Source organism: Microcebus murinus, chromosome 10 (genome assembly GCF_040939455.1).
Source record: "Microcebus murinus isolate Inina chromosome 10, M.murinus_Inina_mat1.0, whole genome shotgun sequence".
In the NCBI taxonomy this organism is placed as follows: domain Eukaryota; kingdom Metazoa; phylum Chordata; class Mammalia; order Primates; family Cheirogaleidae; genus Microcebus; species Microcebus murinus.
Genome location: NC_134113.1, coordinates 23711810 through 23738666, shown reverse-complemented (window position 1 = coordinate 23738666; position 26857 = coordinate 23711810). Strand labels below are relative to the sequence as shown.

The 26857-nt window shown below is 37.0% G+C and overlaps 1 protein-coding gene across 3 annotated transcripts in view; it reads left to right on the top strand.

Annotated features, from left to right (window-relative positions):
- Positions 1-3968: 3968 nt before the first annotated feature.
- Positions 3969-26857, top strand: part of CFAP54 (cilia and flagella associated protein 54) — a 303509-nt gene continuing 280620 nt past the window's right edge. For all 3 annotated transcript variants that reach the window (XM_020287907.2, XM_076007090.1, XM_012775331.3), the window contains exons 1-5: positions 3969-4309; positions 12214-12319; positions 14694-14837; positions 16401-16572; positions 20554-20612. In XM_020287907.2, the coding sequence (XP_020143496.2) occupies positions 3981-4309; positions 12214-12319; positions 14694-14837; positions 16401-16572; positions 20554-20612 (810 nt within the window). In that variant the 5' untranslated portion in view covers positions 3969-3980. The remainder of the gene's footprint in view (positions 4310-12213; positions 12320-14693; positions 14838-16400; positions 16573-20553; positions 20613-26857) is intronic.

Here is a 26857-nt window from a genome sequence, read left to right as displayed (position 1 = left end):
TTCCCAGTATGTGGGTTGTTTTTCCATTTTTGTTTTGGTGTCTTTCATTCTATAAAAGTTTATCTTAATATATTCAAGTTGATCAGTATTTCCCTTTTTATCTTTTACTTTTTCAGCCATTAGAAAAGCCTTCACTTCAAGACCATAAAAACATTCTGTTAGAATTTCTTCTATAAATTTTGCATATTATATATAATCATACATATTTTATTATTTTATAATTATATATGACATGATTATTATATAAATTACTCTCTGACACTCCTTTAGTTTTATTGGTTAGAATTTGGCTTCCTACTGATTCTGCTTCAGTGTCTATCTGTAGTTTTAGTTTGGCTACTTCTGTCTTGTTGACTGTATATAATCATTATGATGATCTGTGCAGCTGAGATCAGATATAACCTTATTCACTCTAATCCTTCTTTCATTCTGCCATAATACATTCCTTTCTAAAATACATAAAATACAGACTATACTGTGTCCTTTTCTGCCTAGGAACTTTTGATGGTTCCCAACTGAATAATTATATTATCAAACATTTGTGTAGCACTTACTATGTGCCAATAACTGTTTTAGGAGGTTTTACATATATTAAATCATTTAATTACAAGCAAAACAAAACTATGAGGTAGACAGTATTATTATTTCACTCCCATTTTATAGATGAAGAAAGAAAGGCACAATGAGGTTAAACAACTTGGAAGAACTGGGAATTTAAAACATGCACGTTGGCCTCAGAATTTGGACTTTTGATGTCTATGTTACACTGTTTTTCTAACCCAGGCTTTCTACTGAATATAGAACCAAGTCACAAATTCTTAGCACACCTTCCACCTACACACTATGTTTGATCACACTTTCCTTTCTGCCTCTGGATCTACTGCAGCCTGTGGCTCACCACACTAAACAGCTTGTTTATTTGAACTTCCTATGTGTGTTTATGGCTTTGTACCTTACTCAGGCTTTTTTCTCCATCAGGGATATCTTTCTAAATGTTCATCTTTTTTTTTTTTTTTTTTACATTTATTCATTCTAACAAAGATTTAGTGAGTCGTACTGTGTGCCAGGCACCAGGCTTGGGTGCTAGGTTACCAGAGTAAGAAGGCAAATCCCTGTTGCAAGGGTCTTTTTACGACTGAGGGGCAGTCACAGTCCTGGGCTAACCACATTGTTTGTAGAATCCTCTGTTCTCTCTACAGTGCCAAAATTCATCTTGAAACTCCCATAACATTTCTGAAACCTTTATCCCAGTGCGTTCCACAGTATGTCTTTTTTTTTTTTTTTTTTATCATGATTAGTTGTGTGTATGTCCTCTGCTTCTTGTAGGAAATGTGTGGATTTATCTGTGCACTGTGTGGACTCTACAGAAATGGTTGCCTGTATCAGAATGAATAGATGAAGAAGTTAAAAAGATGACTAAGTGTTAGGTGGTGAGATGGGAAGGGTAGATTTTGTGCTTTTTAATTTTATTTTTAAAGACTATATATATGTATCTACTTGAGACAGTTCAAGAGGTTAACTACTAAATTAGGAATAGAAAGAGCAGTAACCTTATTCTTTTTCTAACAGTACTTTAGATAAAAAAGAAGACTTTTGAATGGGCAAAAAGGATCCCTGTAGCCTGCAAAGATGTTAATTATAAGGAAACAGCAATTTACATTATTTATAAGGAAGCTATTTACATTACTTAGCCCTGTCAGACACAATAGTTGCACAGCTCTGTTCTTTTCATAACAGTGAAAAGAATAAAGCGAAGTGACAAGGACATAGAAAAGATATTATAATGGTTGCATCTCATTACAAGGAAGATAACACCTCTAAAATGTTAAAAATGCCTCGAATTTAATTTCAACTGAACAAAATGGAAACTTCCATTTTACCACAATGATGATTCAGAATATAACACCCATTTAAATATTCAGACAAGCTTCCAAAAACTACTGCAAGTTAAGCATTGTTAGCTTTAGTGTGTGCGAGGAGGAAAATGACTAAGATGCAATGTTTCATAATTCAAGTATTTGAATTTAATTAGTCATATTTTCTTTTACCAGCGACTTTGAAATGTAAGTGTCTGCACTATGAGAAAGCTCATTTGTGAGAGCAACCAGATTAGAAGAAACAACATCACTTTTATTTTTATTTTCTTTCCTCCTTCCTGACCACTTTAATTTAATTTTACCCTGCTGTTTCACTTTCATCAATATAATAGATAGCACTCAGTGGCAAATGACACCAGCTTTTGATCTGAAGTGGACAAGTGAGAACAAGGAAAAGATCAGAAGAGACAAAATTGACCAAGCTAATTTTTTAAAAAAGCCTATTAATATATGTTTTTAAAAAATGTCCAACGATGAATTATTTCTCTAGGCCTACATTCTTTAAAGTCTTAAAATTTTTACTGCTCACTTGGAGTCAAGATAAAAATCTTTGTCAATCAGAGGCTGATATCTATATCCTGATTAGAGTATTGGATTCCTAGAATGAGACGTCATTGCATCTCCCTGTTTGCCAGAAAGGTTCTCTGGCCATAATTACCTGCTTCAATGAGTAAAATTATCTTCTTTCAAAAAATATTAGGGTATAGTACACATGACATATTAGGCCAGCCTCACAAATTAGCACAGGCCCAAAGAGCCTGCAAGAAATTAGGTCAGACCTGAAAGAAATCAGGCTGTGGTCCTATAAGCCTCTTAATCTTAAATGGTAAATCGGGTTCACAGGGTGTTATGGTCACTACCTTTATTTATTTTTAAGTGTGACAGAACTGGTAACAACTTTGAGTGTTAAAAACCTATTTTTCTAAGCTATCAAATATTTCTGGTCCTTCTCTTAGATAATTTTTGGCACTGCATAATTTATAAGGAAAGCAGGTTCTCTATTATTCAGAAACTTGTACTTTAAATTAATAAATTCAACTCTTACTTTTGCCCATAATATTCAGGGAAAGAAGAATTTCCTTTGCTTCTAAGTATTTCCCTGGAGGCCTATAGTTTCCCCATCAGAAGTAAAGTCTCCTAAAACCCCTGTTTAAAATGCAAAAGTATTTTGAGAGTTGACACTTCAAACCATTAGTATGTATTAATGTCTAATAGTTAAGATTGAGTAAAACACACATTTAGAATATAGCAATAATTAGAATAAGGCTGTAATGCTAATAAATAAATATAATCATAATTGTTAGAGGCACAGACACAATCTCCACAGTTACAAACCTCAAGATACAAATAGAGGAAAGACACTGGATCAGTTGCATGTACAGTCCTCCCCATTTCATGGAAATTGGTTCCAGGATTCCTGGAGGATACCAAGATTTGTGTATGCTCAAGTCCCATATATAAAATGGTGTAGTATTTGCATATAACCGACACATCCCCCAGTATACTTTAAATCATCTCTAGATTACTAATAACACCTAATATAATGTAAATGCTATGTAAACAGTTGTATTGTTTTAAAATTTTTATTATTTTTTTGTTGTATTATTTTTTTCCCCCGGAAAATTTTTGATTTGCGATTGCTTGAAAGCTTCAGTTTCTTAAACTGCGAAATGGATATACTAATAGTATACTAAGCTGTAAAGTTGTTATGGTGATTAAATGAGATAAATAACATTATATGTTTCAAATGCTTAGAACAGTGCCTGACACACGTTAATGCCCATCCTCATCATCATTGTTATTAAGTGGCCAAAGTGGGAAAAGAGTATCGTCTGAATTTGTGATCGTATATTTTCGGCTCTAATATTCGCTGTCTTTCTGTTCAGAACCCTCTCTCTATTCGTGTCTCATACAGCGGTGTCAGGGGGCCACAGGGCAAAAAACCTTAAGACCATCGCTCCTTTACGGGCTCGCGCTTTTCTTCCTCTGCCCTGCAGGGGCCGCTGTGTTTCCCGGAAAGCGCGCCGGATGCTTGGTTGCCCCGAGACCGTCGCTAGGCAACCCCGTGTAAACACGCTCCAGGCCGACCCAGGTCGTGCCAACATGGCGGCGCAGTGCGCCACCTCGAGTTCTCTGTCAGAGGAGTCTCCGGCATCTGAGTCGCAGACAGAACTGCCGCCCACCCCACCCCCGACCGCGACCGCCGTTTCGAAGTCGCCCCTGGAGTGGCAGGATAGCTCCCTGAGCTTCCAGCGTTTCTGGACCTGCCCCGAGGACTCGTTGCCCCTAGCCGTGTTTTATGGGCCTCTGGACGCTAAAAACCCACTCCTGGCCTCTTTCGAGAAAGAGATTCGCGAGTTGTTAGGTTTTATGAAGAAAAAGAAGGCTTTAGAGACATCGGAGGAAGAGCAGTATGAATTCCACCGGCGTTGGTAAGCGGAGGCAGGGCGCTGGGGAGGGCGCCGGCGGAGGAGGGGCCAGAGGAGATGCCCTTCAGGATGCAGGTGGTGGTCCCACAGCTGGGTTGGCGCCGCGGACCCGCCTGGCTGAAGGGCTCCGGACACATAAACAAAGTTTAACAAGTGGAGGTTCGTCTCTGTCACACTCCTTCACTCCTGGGGAATGTTATATCTTGGCTTCCAGCTCAGGTCAAAATAAAAACCAATACAGAAATGTCTTATAGCACGCCATTTGTTCTGTTTCTGAGTGTCTCTTACTTGCTACTCTACACTAATACATTTTTGACTCACTCAGGGTTTTCATAACTTTTCATGTTGTGTGTATGCAATGTTGTATACGGAGAAAAAGGAATAGCTTTGGGGTAGCTTAGATTCTTCAAAAAGTTCTTGATACAGTGAAATATGTCATCCTGTGAACATGTGCACTTTAATTCCCTTTTATATTGTTATTAGGATTACAGTGACTTTTTCTTAATTTTGTGACTCATTCTGCACATCTGTTTTCCTTTTTTGGGGTTCTGTCACCATGTTATTACCACAAACTGCAAACCACTGTTTACTGTTTATGTTAGCATCTTTCTTTTCTGTTCAAATACATTGCAAACTAAACAATTACAAATGCAGACAAGTGGCAAAGAATACCAGAATAGTGAATAGTTTTAACTTACATTTTTTTTTTTTTTTTTGAGACAGAGTTTCACTTTGTCGCCCAGGCTAGAGTCAGTGCCATGGCATCAGCTTTGCTCACAGCAACCCCAAGCTCCTGGCCTCAAGCAATCCTACTGCCTCAGCCTCCCAAGTAGCTGGGACTACAGGCATGCGCCACCATGCCCGGCTAATTTTTTCTATATAATTAGTTGGCCAATTAATTTCTTTCTATTTATAGTAGAGATGGGGTCTCACTCTTGCTCAGGCTGGTTTCGAACTCCTGACCTCGAGCAATCCGCCCACCTCGGCCACCCAGAGTGCTAGGATTACAGGCGTGAGCCACCGCACCTGGCCTTTAACTTACATTTTTGTTCATGAATTTAACATGAAGAAATGGGTTTGACTTGTATTTGTTATTTATTCAGTCAACAACTATTTGTTGAGCACCTACTGTATATCAGGTATAATCCTAGGAACTGGGAAAATGTCAAGTTAAAAAAAGATGTAAAAATCCCTATCCTCATGGAGTATATATTTTTTGAGTACAGACAGCCACTAAACAAATATGTAACAAGTAATTTTACAAAGATGAATGTTAGGTAGAAAAATAGAACAGGGAATGGGGATGGAGGATATGGGATGAGTGCTGGAATTTTAAACAGGCAGAGGGGAACATGGTCAAGGAAGATCAGGAAAAATGGCTTTGAGAAAGATGAGAAAGGGATATGGGAGTAATTGATGAGGATTTCTGTGGAAAGTATAGGTCACACAGGGAGAAAGACAAATGGGAAGGATATGGGACGAGCAGGAGGGAGGGAGATTGAGTTCGATTTTGGATAGATTGAGATGTAATTCAACACCTAGGCAGAGCTATTATGTAGGTAGTTGGACATTTGAATCTGGAAGTTGGAGGAGATAGACATTTGGGATTTATCATCTATTAATGATATTTAAATCATGACACTTGATGGAATAGCTAAGGAAGTGAATTAGATGCAAAAAAAGAGAGTCCAAGGACTGAACCCTAGGATGCTCCAATATTGACAAGTAGGGATAATATGAAGATATCAACAGAGGATAAGAAGGAGTGGCCAAGGAGGTGGAAGGAAAACCAGTAAATGCCTAGTGTACTGGAATCAGGTAGAGAAAGTGTTTTAAGGAGGAAGGAGTGATCAATTATGACAAATCCTCTTGACCAAGTATGATGAGAACCAAGAATTGCTTAAGGAGAGCACATTTCATACCTAACCTGTATGTATTTATGTTTAAACAATTTATAGTGTTGTGTTTTATCTTCCCATCTCTACTACCAGCATTCCTATCCAAACCACTACCATTTCATATTTTCCTTGCAGGTACTCTGTCTCAAATTTATCCTTTACATAGCATTCAGGGTGATCTTTATAAGTAAATTACCTACTCCTATCTAAAGCCTTTCTATTGCTTACCACTGTTTTTGGAATAAAATTAAGACTCCTTTTGGTACCCTCCATGGTCTAAAGATCTGGCCTTGCCTTCTCTCTCTTGACAGCTTATCCCTCACTTCTTCCTCAAGACTTTCCAAAATAACAGGTCCAACTGTTTCTTACCCCAGACCTTTGTATTTGCCGTCTCCTTATGTGACTGTTCTTCTCCTAGCTTTTAAAAAATATGGCTCCCTCTCTTCTTTCAGGCTGAAGCTGAGTGGTCACCTCCTAAAGTGGCCTTTCCTATCTCATGTGGGTTCAGCCATCAATTCGTATTTTAACTATTTGTTTTCTTGTATATTATCTGGCTCTCCATTAGAATATAAGTGCCCTGGTGACTTCAGATTACGTGTCTCTTTTTCATTGCTCTATTTTGGGCACTTAGCCCAGGAGTTGGGACATAGTAAACATTCAGTAAATATTTAGTAATGAAACGATTCAAGGATTGTGATCCTTGTGTTCTCAGTAATTGTGAACATTATATTAACATATAGCAAGGTAGACTTGGGCCAATTTCTAAGTACAGTATCTGTCCCGTCTTTAAATAGACTATAACAATCACAAACATTAAGGATTGACATGGACCTTAAAAATCAAACCTCTCACACAATTTAGGTCTTTATTTATGTAGCAATTTTTGCTGCATGTCTGCTCTGTGTGAGGCACTGTGCTGGTGGTCACTGGTAACAGTGGTGAATAAAATAAATATGGCAGTCTATGCTCATGGTGCTTAGTAGTCCAGAGAGGGAGCTAGACCTTCAGCGAGTCATTAAGTCAACATGCAAATGCTATGAAAGAAGTGGCTGTCAAACATTTATATGTGCCAGGCATTGTACTAGGCACCAGGGATATAGCAGTGAATCAGACAAAAATTTCTGCATTCTTAGAGTTTATATTCTAGAAGGGGAACTAGACAATAAACATATCAAATAAGTACATTTTATGGTAACCTAGAACGTGACAAATACTAGGGAGAAAAAGAGAAGAAGAAGTTATGCAGCGAGAATTGGGAAGCTTCAATTTTCAATAAGATGGTCAGAACAGAGGACACGAACAGAGCCTTGAAAAGAATATAGTGGGACCTGCTTTCAAGTAGGAATGACAAGCTGAGATTAGAAGGACAATGTGAGATTGACCAGGCAAATGGAGAAAATAAACAGAAAAAACAAGTATGAAGGAAGATCCTGGGCAGAACAGAGCTAAGTATTTTGGAGGAATAGACAGAATCTCATTTAGCAGAAGCATAGTGAATGTGGGTACAATGGTGTGAGATGAGATTTATAGGAATAGGTAGGGCTTTGGAAGGTTTTAGAGGCCATTTTAAAGAGTTTCCATTTATTCCTAATGGAATGAGAAACTGTTGGGTAGTTTTTGGTACCTTATGTGATTCTTGTTTTGAAATATGATTTTGGTAATCATATCCAAAGGGAGCAAGAAGGGCAGTGGGGAGACCAGTTAGGGGTCCAGGAGGTAAGAGTTGCTTTTATATCATATTTGACAGATGGTTATTTTTTAAAATCAAAGTTTGTTTCTTATAGGAACTTTCATAAGCATAAAATTCATAGTATATGAATATGAAAATATAAATTTTCATCATACCAGTAGTATCATTAAATGAGTGATACATTTTTTAAAAATATGCTTTTGCTGTATGTAAGATTTAGATATCCTGCTTATACAGTTATGATTTTCTATGTTAGAACATTCTAAATATCTAGCAGCAACTATAATCAAACAGCAATCCTGAGTACATTAACATGTCTTCTTAAGTGATGTATGTCTCTTCTTATTGTGTATTATATATTTTTGTTTGTTATGTAAGCTATTTTCAATGAGCAGTTTGTTAACCTGAACTTAGGGTTCACTAAAAAAAAGAAAAGAAATTTTCTCTTTCTTATTATGTAACCTTGATTGATTTAACAAAGCTGGTATTTTTCTTTTATGAGTAATAAACCTAGTCTTCATTATCTCATCTGTAAAGTTTAGAAGAATTAAGTATTTCATCCATATAATTGAAGAATTCTAGCAAGATTGGTGAATTTCTTGAATTCATTATATTTATTCTAATACTACTAATAATATTCTAATACATTTCACGAAGCAGCAAATGAAAGTGGAAAAGGTAAAAACCAAACAAACAAAACACCTCTCCCTTTTAAACTTCAGTGGTTTGTATTTGCCACATTTATTTGGTGTTGTTTTTATTACTTGATACATGTATATGTTTTCCTACCCCCAAATATTATTAATCAGTCTATGAAGGCAGGAATGCTTTGTCCCCCTGACTCAATCAATGGTCCAGTTAATATCATATAATTACCCTAATGAATTAATTGACATGTTTCTTTTGAGGTTGTTTCATTATTATTCTAACATGTACCTCATAAGTATTAGACCCATCTTCAGTCCTTAAGTTTAGATCCTGTATTCGTCTCAGGCTGCCATAACAAAATATCATAGACTGGGTGGCTTAAACAACAGAAATTTATTTTCTCACAGTACTGGAAGCTGGAATTCTCAGATTAAGGTCCAACAGGGTTGGTTTCTGCAAAGGACTTTTCTTCCTGGCTTGTAGAAGCCTGGTTTTTCTTCATATAGCCTTTCCTGTTAGTGAGCATGGACAGAGAGAGCAAGCTCTCTGGTGTCTCTTCTCATAAGGGCTCTAATCCCAGCAGACCAGGGAGCTACCTCATTTAACATCATGGCTTCCTTAGAGGCCCTGCCTCCTAATATAACCACACTGGGGATTGGAGCTTCAACATATGAATTTGGGGGTGGGGGGCAAGCACTCAGTCCATATACTGCCATTATTTAGAAATTTATGAGATGGGATTGGACAACTCTCAGGGAAAACTGGGGTTTTTCCTAGAGGCATTTATAATTTCCAAAAGAGAGGAAAGGAGTAAATGTTAACTAAACGAATGAATAAAATAAACAACGATCTGCTACCCTTTGAAACTCTGATTAGAGACCATTTTGAAAATATTGTATGCTTTGTTTTTGTTTTACTTGGTGGAAGGAAGCATAACTTTAAATGGATTGACTAGATATTTGAGCCCTTCATAGAAAAGTATAAAATATAGGCTGGGCGTGGTGACTCATGCCTGTAATCCTAGCACTCTGGGAGGCCAAGGCAGGAGGATCTCTTGAAGTCAGGAGTCCCAGACCAGCCTGAGCAAGAATGAGGCCCCGCCTCTATTAAAAATAGAAAAGATTAGTTGGCTGTGATGGCTCCTGCCTGTAGTCCCAGCTCAGGAGGCTGAGGCAGGACAATTGCTTGAGCCCAGGAGTTTGAAGTTGCTGTGTGCTAGGCTGACACCATGGGACTCACCAGGGTAACAGAGTGAGACTGTCTGAAAAGAAAAGAGAAGAGAAGAGGAGAGGAGAGGAGAGGAGAGGAGAGGAGAGGAGAGGAGAGGAGAAGAGAAGAGAAGAGAAGAGAAGAGAAGAGAAGAGAAGAGAAGAGAAGAGAAACATAAAATAAAAACAAGGAATGATTTTTTTCCTAGTCATTCATTCAGTTTTTAAACAAATATTTATTGAGTACCTACATGTACTAGATACTCACTACTCTTGGGGCTGGGCAATGGATAATATAATTGAATTTGAATGTCTTTGCCCTCAGGGAGCTGGAAAGCACAGTGGTACAGTAGTTAAGCACATAGATGCACTGAGCCTCAGACTCATTAACTGTATATTTGGAATATTGATATCACGCATCTTGAGGGTGTGAAAATGAAATGAAAAAAAAATGCATGTATGTAAAGAGACCCAGAATAGCCAACGCAATATTGAAGAACAACAAAATTGAAGGACTGATACTACCCAATTTCAAGACTTATTATTATTAAAAGAAAAACCTTAGACAAATTAAATTTTACAAAGTTTGATCAAAGAACAATTCATGAATTGGGCAGCCCTTGAACCAGAATAGGTTCAGACTCTGGCGCTACCATATGGTTGAAGAAAATTTATAGACAGAGAAAGGAAAGTGACGTACAGAAAATGGAAGTGAGGACAGAAACAGCAAGATTGGTTACAGCTCATCATTTGCCTTACTTGAACACATTTTGAATATCTGGCCACTTTTACTTGGCCAAAACTTGGTGATTGGCATAAGAGCAGGTTGCTGCAGCCTGTTTACACATCCATTTATGTTTCAGGTCACTATGTACAGAGAAACCTTTAGGCCAAACTTAAAATATGTAAGAAGGCAGCTTTTAGGCTAAGCTTAATTAAACACTATAAAGTTACAATATTCAAGATAGTGTCATATTGTTGAAAGAATAGACAACTAGATCAATGGAACAGTATGCATAACATAGTCTAGAAGTAGACTCATAAATATAGTCAACTGGTCTTTGACTAAGGAGCAAAAGCAATAAAATGGAAAAAAACTTTTGCAATAAATGGTCCTGAAACAACCAAATATCTCCATGTAAAAAAAGAAATGAATCTAGACACATACCTTATGACTTTCACAAAAATTAACTCAAAATGGATCACATACAAATGTAAAATGCAATACTATAAAACTCCTAGAAGATAACACAGAAACAAATCCAGAAGACCTTGGGGTTGGCAGTGATTATTTTATATGCAACATTAAAGGCATGATCCATGAAAGAAAGTATTGATAAGTTGGACTTTATTACAGTTAAAAATTTTTGCAGTGTGAAAGACACTATCAAAAGAATGGAAAGATAAGCTATAAACTGGGAGAACATATTTGCAAAAACCATATCTGATGAAGGACTGTTATCCAAAGTAGCCAAAGAGCTTTTGAAATTTGGCAATAAGAAAACAACCTGATTTTAGAAAAAGCGGGCCAAAGACCTTAACAGATGCCTCACCAAAGAATATAAACAGATGGCAAATAAACATATGAAAAGATGTCCCATAGCATATGTCATCAGGGAAATGCAAATTAAAACAACAATGAGATACCCTACATACTTATTAGAAAGACTAAAATGCAGAATACTGACAGCACCAAATGCTGGCAAGGATGTGGAGCATCAGGAACTCTCATTCATTAGTGGTGGGAATGCAAAATAGTATAGTCACTTTGCTTTGGAAGACATATTCTTACTAAAGACATGGAGGAAACTTAGATATTAAGTGAAAGAAGCCAATCTAAAAAGGCTACCTACTATGTGATTCCAACTATTTATATGACATTCTGGAAAAGGCAAAACTATGGAGACAATACAAAGATCACTGGTTGCCAGGGAGTAAGGGATGAATAGGTGGCGCACACAGGATTTTTTAGGGTTATGAAACTATTCTATATTTTAATGGTGTATACACGTCATACATTTGTCCACATCCATAGAATGTTCAACACCAAGAGTGAACCCTAATGTAAAGTGTGGGCTTTGGGTGATAATGATGTGTCAATGTAGGTTCATCGTTTGTAACACATGTGCCACTCAGGTGGAGCATGGTGATAATGGGGGAGGCCAATGCATGTGTGGCGGTAGGGGGTTGAGGTGGGGAATTTCTGTACCTTCTGCTCCATTTTGCCATGAACTTAAAACTTCTCTAAAAAATAAAGTATATCTAAGTAAATCATGTAAAGTGCTTGGCACATAGGAAGCAATGATTTTAACTATAATTACATTTATTATTAACAATTAGACATTAACGATAAGGCACATGGGAAAGGCTTAGCACAAGGTAAGTTTTAAAAGGTTGCTTGCTAATTAATTGAGGTTTCCTGCCAACTTTAAAGATGCCATTTTATTTTATGATTTTTTACAGTGCCACGTCTCTGTTTAATATCTGGTCTAAATACGCCCCCAGGCTGCCAGCTGACTATTACAACGAAAAGCTCTTGAAGGTTGGAGATAGCCTTTGTCAAATGAAAGTAAGTGCCCCTCCAACAAAGAGAGTCAAAATGAAACTCATTTGGCTAATTATTATTATTATTCTTACAGTATTTATTTTGATACCATTCCTATTTTACATGTTTTGATTTTTTTTCTTAGAAAAAAATTAATGAATACGTAACAATTTTAATGAGGTACTGTAACCAAAAAAGGGTTTGCTTTTTAATTTTGTAGTTGAGGTTCTCCAGCAGTGAGAGATTCCTGAAAGGACAGGACGCTGACTGGGGATGAGCAGGAGCACAGGCTGGGTTAACAGAGGGTGTGGTAGGCGCACAACAGGAAATGCTGAGTCATCATGTTCCTACCTTATACAAAGGAGCCCAGACACCACTTCCTGTTGTTTTTCACATGGCTGGCCTTGCCCAGCCAATAACCCTCATGGCTTCTGGCCTTGGAGCTCTGTTACCTGGTTCCCAGTGCCCTGTTTTAATGACTTTCAACTCCTTAATGGTTTGCAATATGTAATTATAGCAGTCATTCCCTACATACGCTGTTTCTTGCTCAGTATTGCATGTCAAGCTGAGTTTGTGTCCTATCTTTAGTTCCATGTGAATATCTAGGTCTTAAAACGCTGCAACTCATGGACTTGGCTTGATAAGACCACACCACGACTGGGTTTTCAGTTAATGATTATGTAAATTTTCCCCTTAAGCTCTGGCAGAGATCCAAATTATTATAGGTCCAAGTTATATGAATGTTGGGCAAAATGATTATGGGCCAGACATGGGCAGTATTCAGTATTTTCTCAATCCTCAGTTTCTCAGCTTTATTTTTTATTTCCATTTCTATTTTCTGGACTTTAATCCTTTTGTTCTGGTAGGCAAATTTGCCAAGTAAGATGGTAAGATATGGAAGAAATTTCATAGTGAACAACTAAGACCTATTTTCCTCTGCTGAAATTAGAGAATTAGCTTAGCCACGACGTAAACGGACCATCATTCTTAGAAACTTGAAAATATAGGTTTGGAAAACTACAACAAAAAGTTAGGTGAGATCTACCTTATAAGCTTCATTTATGAGAAGTGGAATAACAGTTTTGACAGGAATTAGAAGAGAGTCTTCCTCCATCCTTAAAATTCTCAGCATAAGAAGCTGGAAATACAAAACACAGTTTGGGGTTGCTTGAAGAGTAGCCATATGGGTGGAGTAGGTATTGGTGGAGGGAGGAGGAAGGTGCATGTTAGAAGCTGATAAAGCAAGTTGATGGTGGATAAGGATTCAGAATGTTCCCGAGAGAAAGGCCTAGATAGGATATTTTAAAACTTTAAGGACCAAAGAAAAAATTGTATCTACTTTTCACTGATGGTGAAGTTGGCCACTGAAGGTATTTATAATCCTGAAAATGAACTTAAGTTGTTACTTTGGTTCCTAGACTCTATTTTTATTTCAGTTATAGTAAAGATCATCTTGTGAAATACTCTTGTTTTGAACCTGGATTTGAATATATTATATAAATCAAGTTAGAATGGGAAAGACCAAGGTTTAATTAGTGAGCAAATAACAAAAGTCAATAGAAATGTAAACAAAACAGTGTTTGACTGTGAATGCCACCCCAGGGCTGGGTAACTGGACAGGCAGTTCATACCCAGCTGCTTTTCTAGGAGACACAGTAGCAGGAGAGGAAGCTGAGGAAAGGTTGCAACTGACTTCTATTCAGAGCACTGCTCACATGCCCTACTGCCAAAATGCTCCAGATCAACTGTCTTCTGTGGGTTACAGAAATGTGGCTTCTGACTCTGTAATGGAAACCAAAGCATGAATTTGAATTAATAAGAAACCCAACGCTCAGATTTTCAAAATTTGTCCTGTTGCAGCTTCAGAGACTGTTGACAGATGAAAGATTACTCATGGCATTCTGCATTTTTCCCTCCTCTCTTGTTCTCTCTCTCTTGTTCTCTCTCTCTCTCTCTCTCTCTCTCTCTCTCTCTCTCTCTCTCTTTGAGCCTAGGCCATAGCAGAGAAGCAAGACTACTCATCTGCATCTCAGACTGAGCATGTTGGTTATCATGATCTGATGATGGTGAATTTTTGGGCTTGAATTTTAAGTACATGTCAGTATTACCACACACAGTGTCATAGTGAATATTCTCTTCTTTGTGATCATGATTGCCCCATCTCACAATAGGCTTGTGAGGAGAATTGAATGAAATAATGCACAAAAATTGTGTAACTCAGTGTCTGTCACACACTAAGTGCTTAGAAAATGGTGGGGGTAGTAACAGTAGTAATTGTAACAATCAACATTAATACTATTAAGAATAATATGAATATGAATATTACTCAGGCTTAATAATCAGCAAAATTAAATTTTGAAACTTTAATCAAGTCTTTAATCAAATCCTTTTATTTCAGGAATACAAACTGGCCCTTTTACAGTGCTATGGACGATACCTTCAGCAGTTCAGTACCAATTTTGATGAGCATAAAGCAGATGTGAATACATTCAAAACTGTCTTTTTCCCAAAAGGCTTCAAAGATAAGACTGCTGAACTTACAGTAAGATGAAAGATTTATGATTAGCTATGCAATATATCCTTTATGTGACTGCTTCTAAACGTCTTTTATTTACACATAGCATCTAGCCATGTGCTATAAGTTGCTTACTAAATACTTTAGTGCTAGATAAGAAAGTGAACTTACTAAGCTTTGTAAAGCTGCTTTGGAGATTGGGCACTATAATCATTCATTCATCTGGTGGACAGTTATTGTTAGTATAGTAACTAATATGTATAGAATGCTTTTAGTTTGCAAAGTGCTTTGGAAGACATATTTGATCCTTACAATAACTTTATGAGTTAGAGACTATTATTATCCCTATTTTACAGAAGAGAAATATAAAGCTGATCACACAGTGTAAAAAAATGGCTCGTGAGATTAAACATGGATGTGTTGATATAAAAATTTTATACTTTATTTCAACTTTACCAGTATTATTATGTCAATTGCTCCCAGTGATTTCACTGGTTGAGTAGTTACTGTGTGCTCAGTACTCTTAAATGCATTATATGAATTATCATCTTGTGGCCTCATTCAAGTCCTAAGAGGTGCCTCTTTTACTGATTAGAAAATTGGAACTTATTACAGTTTAAAAAACCAGCCCATTTAAAGCAATGGGCAGGGGTGATGTTTGAACCCTGGTAAGACTAACTCCAAATCTATGTTATTCCAAACTTGATGAATATTCAAGGCCTTGGAAACAGTATGTGGTTAATAAGCAGGCATGTTTGGGGGACCACTAGATAGTTCAATTTGACTGTACCATAATGAGTGCATGGATGAGAATACTGGGCAATGTAGGCTAGCACCCTATTGAAGAAAAAGTCTCTCCTAGCCTCCCTGTGTGTAGCTTTTGACCTCCACACTCTGCTTTTTATTTTCCACACTTTGCCAGAATTAATTTCTAAAGTGTAAATCAATCATTTTATTCTACTGCCCTTTGACTTTGCCTTTTGGCTAAAGTCCCAATTCCTTGGAATAACATGTAACGCTCTCCATGTTCTGCCCCTTGGCCACCCAATAGCCTAATTCTTTTATCTTAAACCTTCTTATCTAAACTTACAAAAGACATTTAATTTAGTCACCACAAAATCTACTTTAAAGCATTGCGAATGCTGCATATGCCTGGAACTCTTTTCCTTCCACAAAGACCAGGGGCCATTTCTTCCTCATCCAAGAGTCCCTCCTGCCCAGTAGACCATGGCAAATAGAGGGGCTCAATAAACATTTGCTGAATGAATTGTGTACATGGCAATAATTACATCTTAATTAATAAACAGGTTAAAATGCCACTAGGTGAGCTTACAAAAATAGATTCAGTTTTGTGTTTTTGGTAATAGGATTTTTGTACTATTTTGCTTTTGAATTTCTTTTGACTAAGGAAAGCCTATATTAACTAAATGGATGTTTCAAAGAAACCTGTCTTATCATTTTTTTTTCTATACTAATCTATTAAATTAAGCATAATTGTTTCTATTTTAGTTTTTTACATTTTGAGAAATGCTTTCCTAAATTGCACAAACCTTATTTATATTCCTATTTATATTTTCCCATGTGTTTCAGTTTCATGCTTTAAGTGTTGAAAGTATGTGCAACTACCAGCTGGTCTGTGATAGTGATGAAAACTTGCATAATAAAGAATCTGTGATCCAGTGTCTGCATATCTTGTCCTCCTTAAGGCTCATCATGCAGGTGGCTCTGCCACAGGAGCACCTTTGCTGGATTATCTTCAATGGTATACACCAATGTATTTTATATTCCATTGTGTCTTTCAGGAAGTTATTTAAATGCCAAGTTTGATGATAACTTGATTACCTTGTGATTTAAAACATATGCATTTCATAATAGGATGATTATGGGTTTTTTTTACATTTGTGTTACATTTTAGTTTTTCCCCATAAATAGGGACTTATAAAACATGTCTTTGAGTTTTCACTGAAGGAAAGGTCAGAGTCTGTGGGAATAATCACTTTTGGGCATATGCAATGCAGGGGCCACAGGTAATGAGTAAATAAAAGTGAAGAAGGATCAAAAGACCACTGCAGGTTACCTTGGTTCTAAGCATCACCCATTTACTGGTCCTCTCCTCAAACAACTTGGCCAGTGGCTTTGGCTTTCTACATGGTGACCTTCCCCTTGTTTTTGAGTGAGTAGCTCTGAGGAACACACATACACATATGTATATGTATACACACATAAATGTATATTACATATATGTCTAAAGAAATGAATCTTAGCCATAAAAATATAATATTTGCTTTTCTCTATTTTAAAGTTACAATAAGTCATTTACTGTATTATTCTTTGGATAATATAGTCTTAAAAGGAAAATAATAATGACAGTGTGTTTGTTTTGATCTGCATAAGACCAGGGCCAAATAACTTCAAAAGGTATGTTTTCTAGCCTTTCCCTTTTTCACCTACCTGAAATCATGTGTTGCTATTTTGATTGAAATTAGAGTTTATATTTGCTGCCAGAGATGAGGCCAACTTTGATGAGTTTTTCAGTCCAGTGATTGGTAAGCTTTTGTGCCTGATCGTCCTCAAGAGACTCTGCAGTTCCAAGCCACTACTGCCATCTCTCCACCCAAATTGCTTCACCACCTTTGCAGGGACAGACAGAGAAGGTGAAGTGGTTCTGTGCTCAAGAGGCAGTGACAGGCCCAAGGGCTGGGCCCTGTGGTCAGGCCTTGCTTGAGAGGTGGAAATGATGCAGCGTGATTCCTTGCCTTTAGTCCTTTTAAGATCACAAAATTGTCCCCCTAATAGTTTGTGGTTTTTTTTTTTTTTTAAGAGATGGGATCCTACATTGTTGCCCAAGCTGGAGTGCGGTGCTGTGATCACAGTTCACTGAAACCTCAAATTCCTGGGCTAAAGCAATCCTCCAGCCTCAGCCTACTGAGTAGCTGGGACTATAGGTGTGTACCACCATACCTGGCTAATTTTTAATTTTTTGTAAAGATGGGGCCTTTCTGTGATGCCCAGGCTGGTCTTGAACTTTTGGCTTTGAGCAAGTGATCCTCCTGCCTCAACCTCCCAAAGTGCTGGGATTATAGGTGTGAGCCACTTGATGCCTGGCCCCATAATATTCTTAAAAAAATTATACTATTTTTGTATTCTTTATATCCTTTTCTTGCTGTGTGCTTTTTATAAAAAGATTCACATGGCATTGTGCTCTAGATTTTATTGTTTCCTAATTTTTTTCCCCCACCAAATACTGTGGTTTTAGAATCTAGCCAAGTTCCTTTATATAAATGTAATTTGTTGACTCTGCCTGCTGAATTGTATTCCAGAAGATATCCACCTGGTTTGCCCTACCTCATTAATTGCACAAATAATTACGCAATGAATATCCTTGCACATGTCCTTTTATAGATAGACCTGTGGGAGAGTTTTCTGGGATCTATGCCCAAGAGTAGAATTGCTGGGTTGTGGGAGGTACATATACTTAGTTTCACTAACTACTCTCCCTGTTTTAATTTATTTGTCTGAAACTTACTGAATGCCTACCATGTGCCAGGCATTATTCTAGGTGCCAGGGACACAGAAGTGGACAACAGATAAAAACCCGTTACCATGCTTACTTCTACAGCAGGGAGATGATAAACAAATAGTGTCAGATGCTGATGAGTGCTATGGAGAAAAATAAAGGCAAAAAGTGGGTAGGGAGAACAGGGGCTAGGTAGGGGGTGGGCTGCAATTTTAAATAGATAGAATGGTCAGGAAAAGCCTAGCTGAGATGACACTTAACAAAAACCTGAAGGAATTTGGTGAGTGAACCATCTGGATATTTGGGGGAAGGGCATTTTAACTGGGGGATTAGCAAGTGCAAAGACCCTGAAGTTTTGACAATTTGGAATTTAAGTAGTCCAAAATATATTTGACTGAAAAGGTCAAATGTATTTTGACAACTTATCAAAATACATTTGACCTATTCAGTTAGACAACTTACTGTATTTACTTTCAGTTGACTGTTATACATATATACCCTGGGTTTCTTAAGATATTTACCCAATCTTGGTTCTTTTATAAAAGCTAAGTGGGTGTATGGATATGGATAATAACTTACTTCTCAACTAACTGGAGCCCAACTAATTTAATTTAGACTCTCAAATAGATTATTTTGATAGTGTCATCTTTGATGAAAAGGGGTCACATGACCAGGCAATAAATTCATATTAGGGATTTGGTTAAAAATAAAACAAAACAAACTTCTAGAAATATCCTGAGATCATAAGGATTCAGTCTATGCTCCATCTTTTACCATTTACTCTCTTGTTCTGGCTTCTGCAGTGGGAATTTGAGAGCCTTGCCAAGATCCTGCACTATCAAAGAAGGATTCAGTTATAGTCAGAACATATTAGGATTGGAAAGGTTAAAGGCACATTTTTGAAATACAGAGGGCCCTTGTCATTCTTGAGGGCAGTCTCCTAAGGCCTTCTTAAGTTCTCCAGTTCCCTGTTACTGATGTGTTTGTACAGGCTCCTGGCTTACACCTGCACCACATGTTTTGTGGAGAAGCATGTGTTTCCTGTGCATATCCTGACTCAGTGACTATTTTTTTTTCCTACAAAGAAGCAGTTATACATTTTTTATTTTTATAGATTAATAGTAGAGGTCAACAAAACCAACTTGAGATAAGTATGCTGGGCTTGAGCTGCTACTAGTTGAATAGTTTCTTCTCCCATGGATCTTAAGTGAAATAAGTATGTATCAGGCAAGCAGTCAGACAAAGAATGTTAAGTCTTTGAATGTTAAGAACCAATTGCATTCTCTATGAAGTTTATGGTGCCATATGTATTTAAGTTTAAATTTTATTCAATTTTTTTTGTCACTGATTTGTGCAATTAATGTTTATTAGGTGTGTTTTAATCAAGTGATAGGTGTTTTGGTGCAGATTCTGCTTTCTCAGAAGCTTTTAAAGTTTAAATGTGAACATAAGATTAATAATTGTTGAATTCTGATGGTAATGAATATTAGATACTTTGTAGAAAATATTTCCCTACTTGTCATTACAATTACATGCCTTTTTAAAGCATGTTACCATCTTTTGGGTATGTTTATAGCTTGATCAAGTCCTTTGTATACAAAGAGATGTTTGGTGATATTGTTCCCTACTCTTCCTCCAACCCTGCATTTTATCTTCATTTAATTAATGGTTTGACATGAAAGCATATCTGAATGATCTTGCTTAAGTGTTGGAAATGCTGTTTTCTCATTAGAGTATTATATGACATACATGAGTCTGTGAATGAATATGATACAAACTGTTATGCATTATGATTTTTAAATTATGAGTTTCCTTATTGAGTATTGTACCATACTGATTTAATATGCATTCTAATCTTATTTGGAAATAAATCTTTAGCTTTTCCAACTGTAGGGAAACCATGGGACTCAATACCATTTTATATGAATTAATAAAACCACAGGGTACATAAATTATTCCACTAAAAATATTCTTTTGTTCAATATATTTCAAAACTTAAATTGGCTTTAAAATGAGACTAAAAGATTTAAAATATGGCTATATTAGTTATTTTAATGATTTTGTCTATAAGTTATAAGAAAAATTATGGTGATTATAACTATTATTATCAGACTTTCTCATGAGATCACTTGTTTTGGGAACTATAGACTTAAACCACAGAAACTGGAATATAAAATTTCCATCATTAGACCGTGCAACATGTTAACAATCTTTTTCTCCATCTAGGTACCATTTACATTTACACCATTTGCAGAAAACTGATGGCCATAGGTCAGTCTTCCAAGGTATGAAATATACTGACAAAATATTTTTGCCTATATTTCCTGATTTTCTTAAGGCTTTCATTACATAGTACATTGAATGTTAAAGAATATTTAATGAATTTTACAATATAAAATTTAGTGAATATATATTATATAGTTTTTCTGTTCTTAGTTTTACTTCAGTAGTGATCACATGTAAAAATGTGGACAATAAAGTGTTAACGAAAAGAAAGGGAATTCCTAAAATTGATAGATATTCTCCAGTGTCTCTCTGTCTCTCAGGTCACAACTTGTCACCCATGATACTAGACATCCATGTGGTTATTATAGCTCTAGGTAGGGTGACCATCCCTCCCGGCTTGCCCAGGGTAGTCCCACTTTATGTCTGTTGTCCTGGAATCATTATTAATAGTGCCCTCTTTCAACTCTTAAAAGTGTTCTGGTTTGGATAATAAACTATGATGACTCTATTTATGTCATGCTGTAGAGCTTGGATTTCATCCTGCTTGAAGTGCTTGTACTTTACTTAATGCCTACATGCTAATAGGGTGAATGAACACTTAAACTCTGACCTAGTCACAAGACAAGGGCAAGGAGATTTTATTTTATAATAAGATTCTCACTTCCCAGTACTCAATGCTCAGTTTTGGCTTGAGAAAGTTGCTGACACTTCTACTGACTTCCCTACAATGTTGTTAGCACTTTTGCTCTAGGAGACATATTTATTCCCTATATTCACTTTCCAGTTATTGGAATGCAGTCCAAGGAGGGTAAACATACTCCAGGTGAGACCCTGCTTGAGTTGTTGCTGGCATCTGCAACACGACTACTTTATTTTTCTTTATTCCATGCAAAACCTTACCCTGAATATTCAGGAGAGATACTTTTTTTCTTATTTCTTCAAAGCATAGCCAATTATCTTAAAAGTTGACAATATTTAAAAAATAAAAATGGAAGTAAAGATATTTGCATGCTCAATGCATAACATTGTGTGTTCTCTTTCTGTTTTGTTCCTCAAATTAAAAACATTCTGTTACTATCAATGACTTGAGCTAGCTAGTTTTTGAGTGTGAATTAAATTGAGGGGACACTGTCTCATGTATAATGTAAATTTGGCCTACAGACTATTCTAATGACTCTACATTCAGTTCCAAATGATTTCCTAAAAAGAATTTGCATACTCCTGTTGCACTTGGTGTAACAACAAATACAGCTTCACAGGACCATCATAGTTTGGTCTGCTACAGTGTTTGCCTGCCAAAGCTTTGAAGGGCAGAGATGTCTGTGCCAACATTTCACTGTTAGTGTTTGTTCTTGTTAATGCTGAGAGAATTTTAATTTAAAGTGATAAGTCATCTTAAAATAATTTCTTATTTATAACCTATGCAAGACATCTCCTCATATAACTTGAGTTTGTCTCTGACAAAATAAGGGGTGAGGGAGGATAGTTCTATGGTTGCAGTCTCTTGGGATGGGAGTGAGGGGAGTGAGGGATGCAAGGACAGTGGGGTGGTATGTGGTTGTACAGTGGCCACCTGAAGATCAGGATGAAATTCTTTCAGTTTCTTTAATATAACAAATTTCAAGGAAATTAATAATTTTCACCCAGAAATTCCCTCCTTACTAGCTGGTAAGTTGATTCCTGAGCTGAGGCTAAAAAGGGAGTTGGAGGGTCTATTTAATGGAGACAAGCCCTTGGAGGTCCCACTATGTCTGAGTTCTCCTGGGTCTGAGGGACCTGGATACTATAGTGACTTTAGAGTTGAAGTCTGTTATAACATAGACAGGAGTAGAAATAGACCTAGGATCCTCAGGCTGTTCTTGGTGTCACTCTAGAGCAATCTAAACTCCCATTTTTGTAGGATCTAGGCATTATGGCTTCCCTTTGTTATTATTATTGAATCAGTACTATGTGCTAGGTACCATGCAAAAGGCAGTACCATCACCATCATCATTAACATTTGTTGATTGGATGCCTACCATCCATCAGCTATGCTTCTAAAAACTTTCGTGTATTATTTCATTTAATCCTTACACCAACACTTTGAGAAAGATGCTATTATTACCTTCATTTTATAGATAAGGAAGCTGAGGCTGGGAAAAGTTAATTTGCTCATCTAGTCACAGGTATACTGAGGCCAGAGCCAATCTAACCCTATAGTGTCTCTTCATATCCTTGTAATACCGCATGTCTATTGACTAAATCAAATCCTGTTATGACCCATCCTATTTTGGTTTGCCTACTCAAATGGAGGAGCTGTATGGAAGAGGTTGATATTTTTTGATATGACTCTGTATTCCTAAAGAGATCCTCAAGATCAAGACTAACCAGGGGCTCTTCCCTAGATGGGAAACACTAAATTTAGTGCTGAGGCAAGTCACCAGCATAAATTTAGTGATTAGAGGGAGATCAGATATCTGAAATCTCTTTCATTAAAGACATATGACAATTTTTCTTTTGTTTGTGGAATAATCTGTAGTTTCTTCTGTGGCATTTAAAACTGTGTAGTATTGATGCTGGGTGTGGTAGCTCACACCTGTAATCCTAGAACTCTGGGAGGCTGAGATGGCAGGATCACTTGAGGTCAGGAGTTCAAGACCAGCCTGAGCAAGAGAGAGATCTGTCTGTACAAAAAATAGAAAAATTAACCTGGCATGGTGACAGGTGGCTGTAGCCCCAGCTACTTGAGAGGATGAGGCAGGAAGATTGCTTGAGCCCAGAAGTAGAAGGCTGCAGTGAGCTTTGATGACACCACTGCACTCTAGCCCTGGGGAATAGAATGATACCTGTCTCAAAAACAAAAACAACCTCCTCCCCTAAACAACAACTGTATAGTATTTAGCAAACATTAAAAAATACAATAGAATCCAGTCTAAGAAACTATTGGTTTCTGTGTCATTTTACTATAAAACTGAAATAGTTTGGTAAAGCATGTGGCTTGAATAGCTACTGTCAAATTATTTCACACACCATTACATAAGCTTTGAATCTCAACTTTGAAATTGCTTCTGTCATTGTCTGTAAATGACATAGCTGATATCAGTGAAGCTGCAGTGCCATCCAGTGGCTGAGCTGATTGTATATGTTTTTCCTACTCATGCCTGAAACATGCTCTTGCTGGGCCCATATTTTAAATATGAAAATCATTTGATTTTTTGAAGTTTTTTTTTTTTTTTGCTATGAAGAGAACAGTCCTGCTGTATCCCATCAATTTTTTAATAGAAATAATTATATCTAGCTTTTACAGGTAAGAAAAAAAATGCTACAAATTGAGTCATTTTTAGAATATAGCATTTCATGTTTACACTTGAAAGACCGTTTTTCAGAACCCTAAGCAGTTTATGGTGAGCTTCTCCCTTTTGTCAAGGCTGCTCTGTGAAGTGGAATGATCTCCATATTTGGGAGGTGAGAGACTTGAATCACTGCCCCAGCTCTATGGCTTAGAGTCAGTTAAGCCTCTTGGAGTCAAATTAGGCTACATTTAAGGTCCTTTCTGGGACAAAAATGTGTGATTTACTTTAATTCTAATTCTAAATCCAAACCCAAATATAATATAACTGAAGCTATTTTTATTTGGAAATGTGGGATTTCTAATGCCAGAAGTCCTGAGAGATCTTGGAAAGAGGTGAATTTAAAGGTAAATTTAAATGACTCAATCACTTACCACGCAAACAACAGTCCAAATGCAAAAATCCAAAATAGAGGTTGTTAGGGAGCGGTGGATATGAGAAAAGTGCAAGAATTTTTGGTGATTGTTAATTTCATATCAGTTCACAGTGTGGCAAGGCAAGGTTAGCAGACAACAAGGACAGCAACAACAAAACAGCAATAAAGCAATCTCAGGCTGACTTAGTAGAGGTATAGTGTCCAGAGCCAGGGACTGAGAGTGTTCACTGTACTGAGGTCTAGTCATACACACTAAAGCGACATCAGCAACGGGGGGTGGGAGGGGTGGGGGGGTGAAGCCACAGAAGACTAAGCCTGGTGAAGAAGGGCAGTGCAGTTCTGTGAGGCATGAAAGTGCTTGGGGATATTTATCTTGGAGAGAGGCCTAAAGGGGAAGCAGGCTGCATTAGATGGTTTCAGATTCTTGGAAGGATATAATTTAAAAGTGAGTTTTGGATTGTTTTGTGTTGTTCCAAAAGGCCTGACTAGGACCAATGTACTAGAGGTTTATCAGGATGGATTGTATTTTAGATTATGGAGTATTTTTCATGTTTAAAATAGCCTTCTGTTGCCATGTGGTGTGTTCCTTTTTACTGGCTGTAGGAACTCTTGGAGAGAGAAGTTGTGGGGTGTCTGGTGGTAGTGGTTGTGATGGATATGGTGGTGGAGATGGAATTTAGATTCAGCCTTTTAAATCTATGATTCTTTGAAATATTTTCATATTTAGCATCATGAACTAAAACTTTTATATGAAGGTCAGTCAGCACATATTAATTGCATGTCTTACTACACGCCAGATAAAGTTCTAGGTGCTTGGGATACAGTTATGAACAAGACAAAGTCTCTTTCCTAAGTGAACTACATTCTAGTGAGATGAGCTTACACTCCAGTGGATAGCAAAGAATATTACAATTCTGTGTCAAACCCTGATATACTTTCAATAGTTTCTTTCCTCTGGAATCAAAACTGACTAGATAGTAGAAAATTTGGCCTTTTAGTCTTGTCTTTCTCTTAGATTTCCACTGAGCTGCTTGCACACATCTTATATATACTGTCTTTGAGGGCTCCAAAGATGGTAATAGGATCTGAATGTTATCACTGTTTTTCCTATTAAATATTGTGTCAGTCTGGTGGGTTTGCTTTACTTATACGAATCTCCTGGACCTTTTTGATTTGCCTTTTCAAGGTGGGGTCTGACTATTGTTTTGCCTTAATGATTTCCTCAATTTTTGAAGGCCTTATTCATTATTGAAACAGGGACTTTATTCTGCTGTCTAAATTTATTATCATTATTTGAGAATCTAAAATAATACTTGTTAGCTTTCCTGTGGCTTGTTCTGCTGACTTTGGCTTCTCTACTGAATTCATTTAATAATGTTTCTGAATATCTGTTACGTACCTGATACTATTCTAGGTACTGGTGATGCAAGAATGAATAAGGCTCTGTTCCTATTTTCAAAGAGATAACAGTCTAATTTTGGAATCACACATGTGAGCATATTAATGCAATTGGATGTGACATATGATATATATTTTGTATATAAAATATATGTGGATAATGTATATGCAAACATAACACAGTAGAGATTGAAATTGAGGCATGGTCATTTCTCTCTAGGGACAACTAGTTCTCTTCCTTCTCCTCCTCCTGCTTCTCTTTCATCCTTCTTTTTCTTCATTGTCTTTACCAAAGCTGACACTATGTGTCAGTCACTGTTGTAAGCATTTAACATGTATTAACTCATTTAATCCTGAAATATTCCTATAAGATATTTACTGTTACCCCTATTTTGCAAATGAAGAACCTGAGACACACAGAGTTTAAGTAAATTGTCCAAGGTAACACTGCCAGTAGTGGAGGTAGTATTTCAGCATAGTCTTATGGCACAGGTAGAAAAAAACATTCAGGGTAGAGATAGCAGAGTGAGCAAAGACACACATGTTTGGACTAGTGAGATGTGTGGAATGGAAAGCGTCTTGGAATAGCTTTAAGTGTGTGGTGGAAGGGTAAGAGTAATGGTTGTCATATAGGCAATAAGAAGCCATGGGAATATTTTAAGGACAAAAGTGACACCACCTACTTTACATTTTAGGAGAGAACTCTGGTAGAGGTGAGGAGGCTATATAAGGAGGTGTATAAGAAGAAGGGAGGTGGTGAGACAGTAAAACAAGTGAGGAAGTACCCTAATGGTCCAGGGAGACATGTGGAGCCCTACTTGGTTAAGACTGGTGTTTGCATGGATAGAATTTAGAATTTGAGATTCTGAGATATTTTGCTCACAGATTCTTATTTTCACCCTGGTAATATTTCTTATATTAATATGTGTTGAATAGACCAAATTTCCTCTTTGTTATATTAAATCAAGTAAAAGGCAATATAATCCAATTATACTTTGAGCTTTTAGAATATTTTTGAAGCAAGACTAAAGATTGAAACAGTTAACTGTAGAGTATATATAGTCAAATAGTGTTTCCCAGTATAGGGTTTGTGGGAAGAATATGCCAAAAAAGAATTATCCATGGATTTGTATGGAAAAGGCATTCCGCTAGAATGGCACAAGAGGTTGTTACGGATGTTCCTATAGGCAGGCCAGTAACA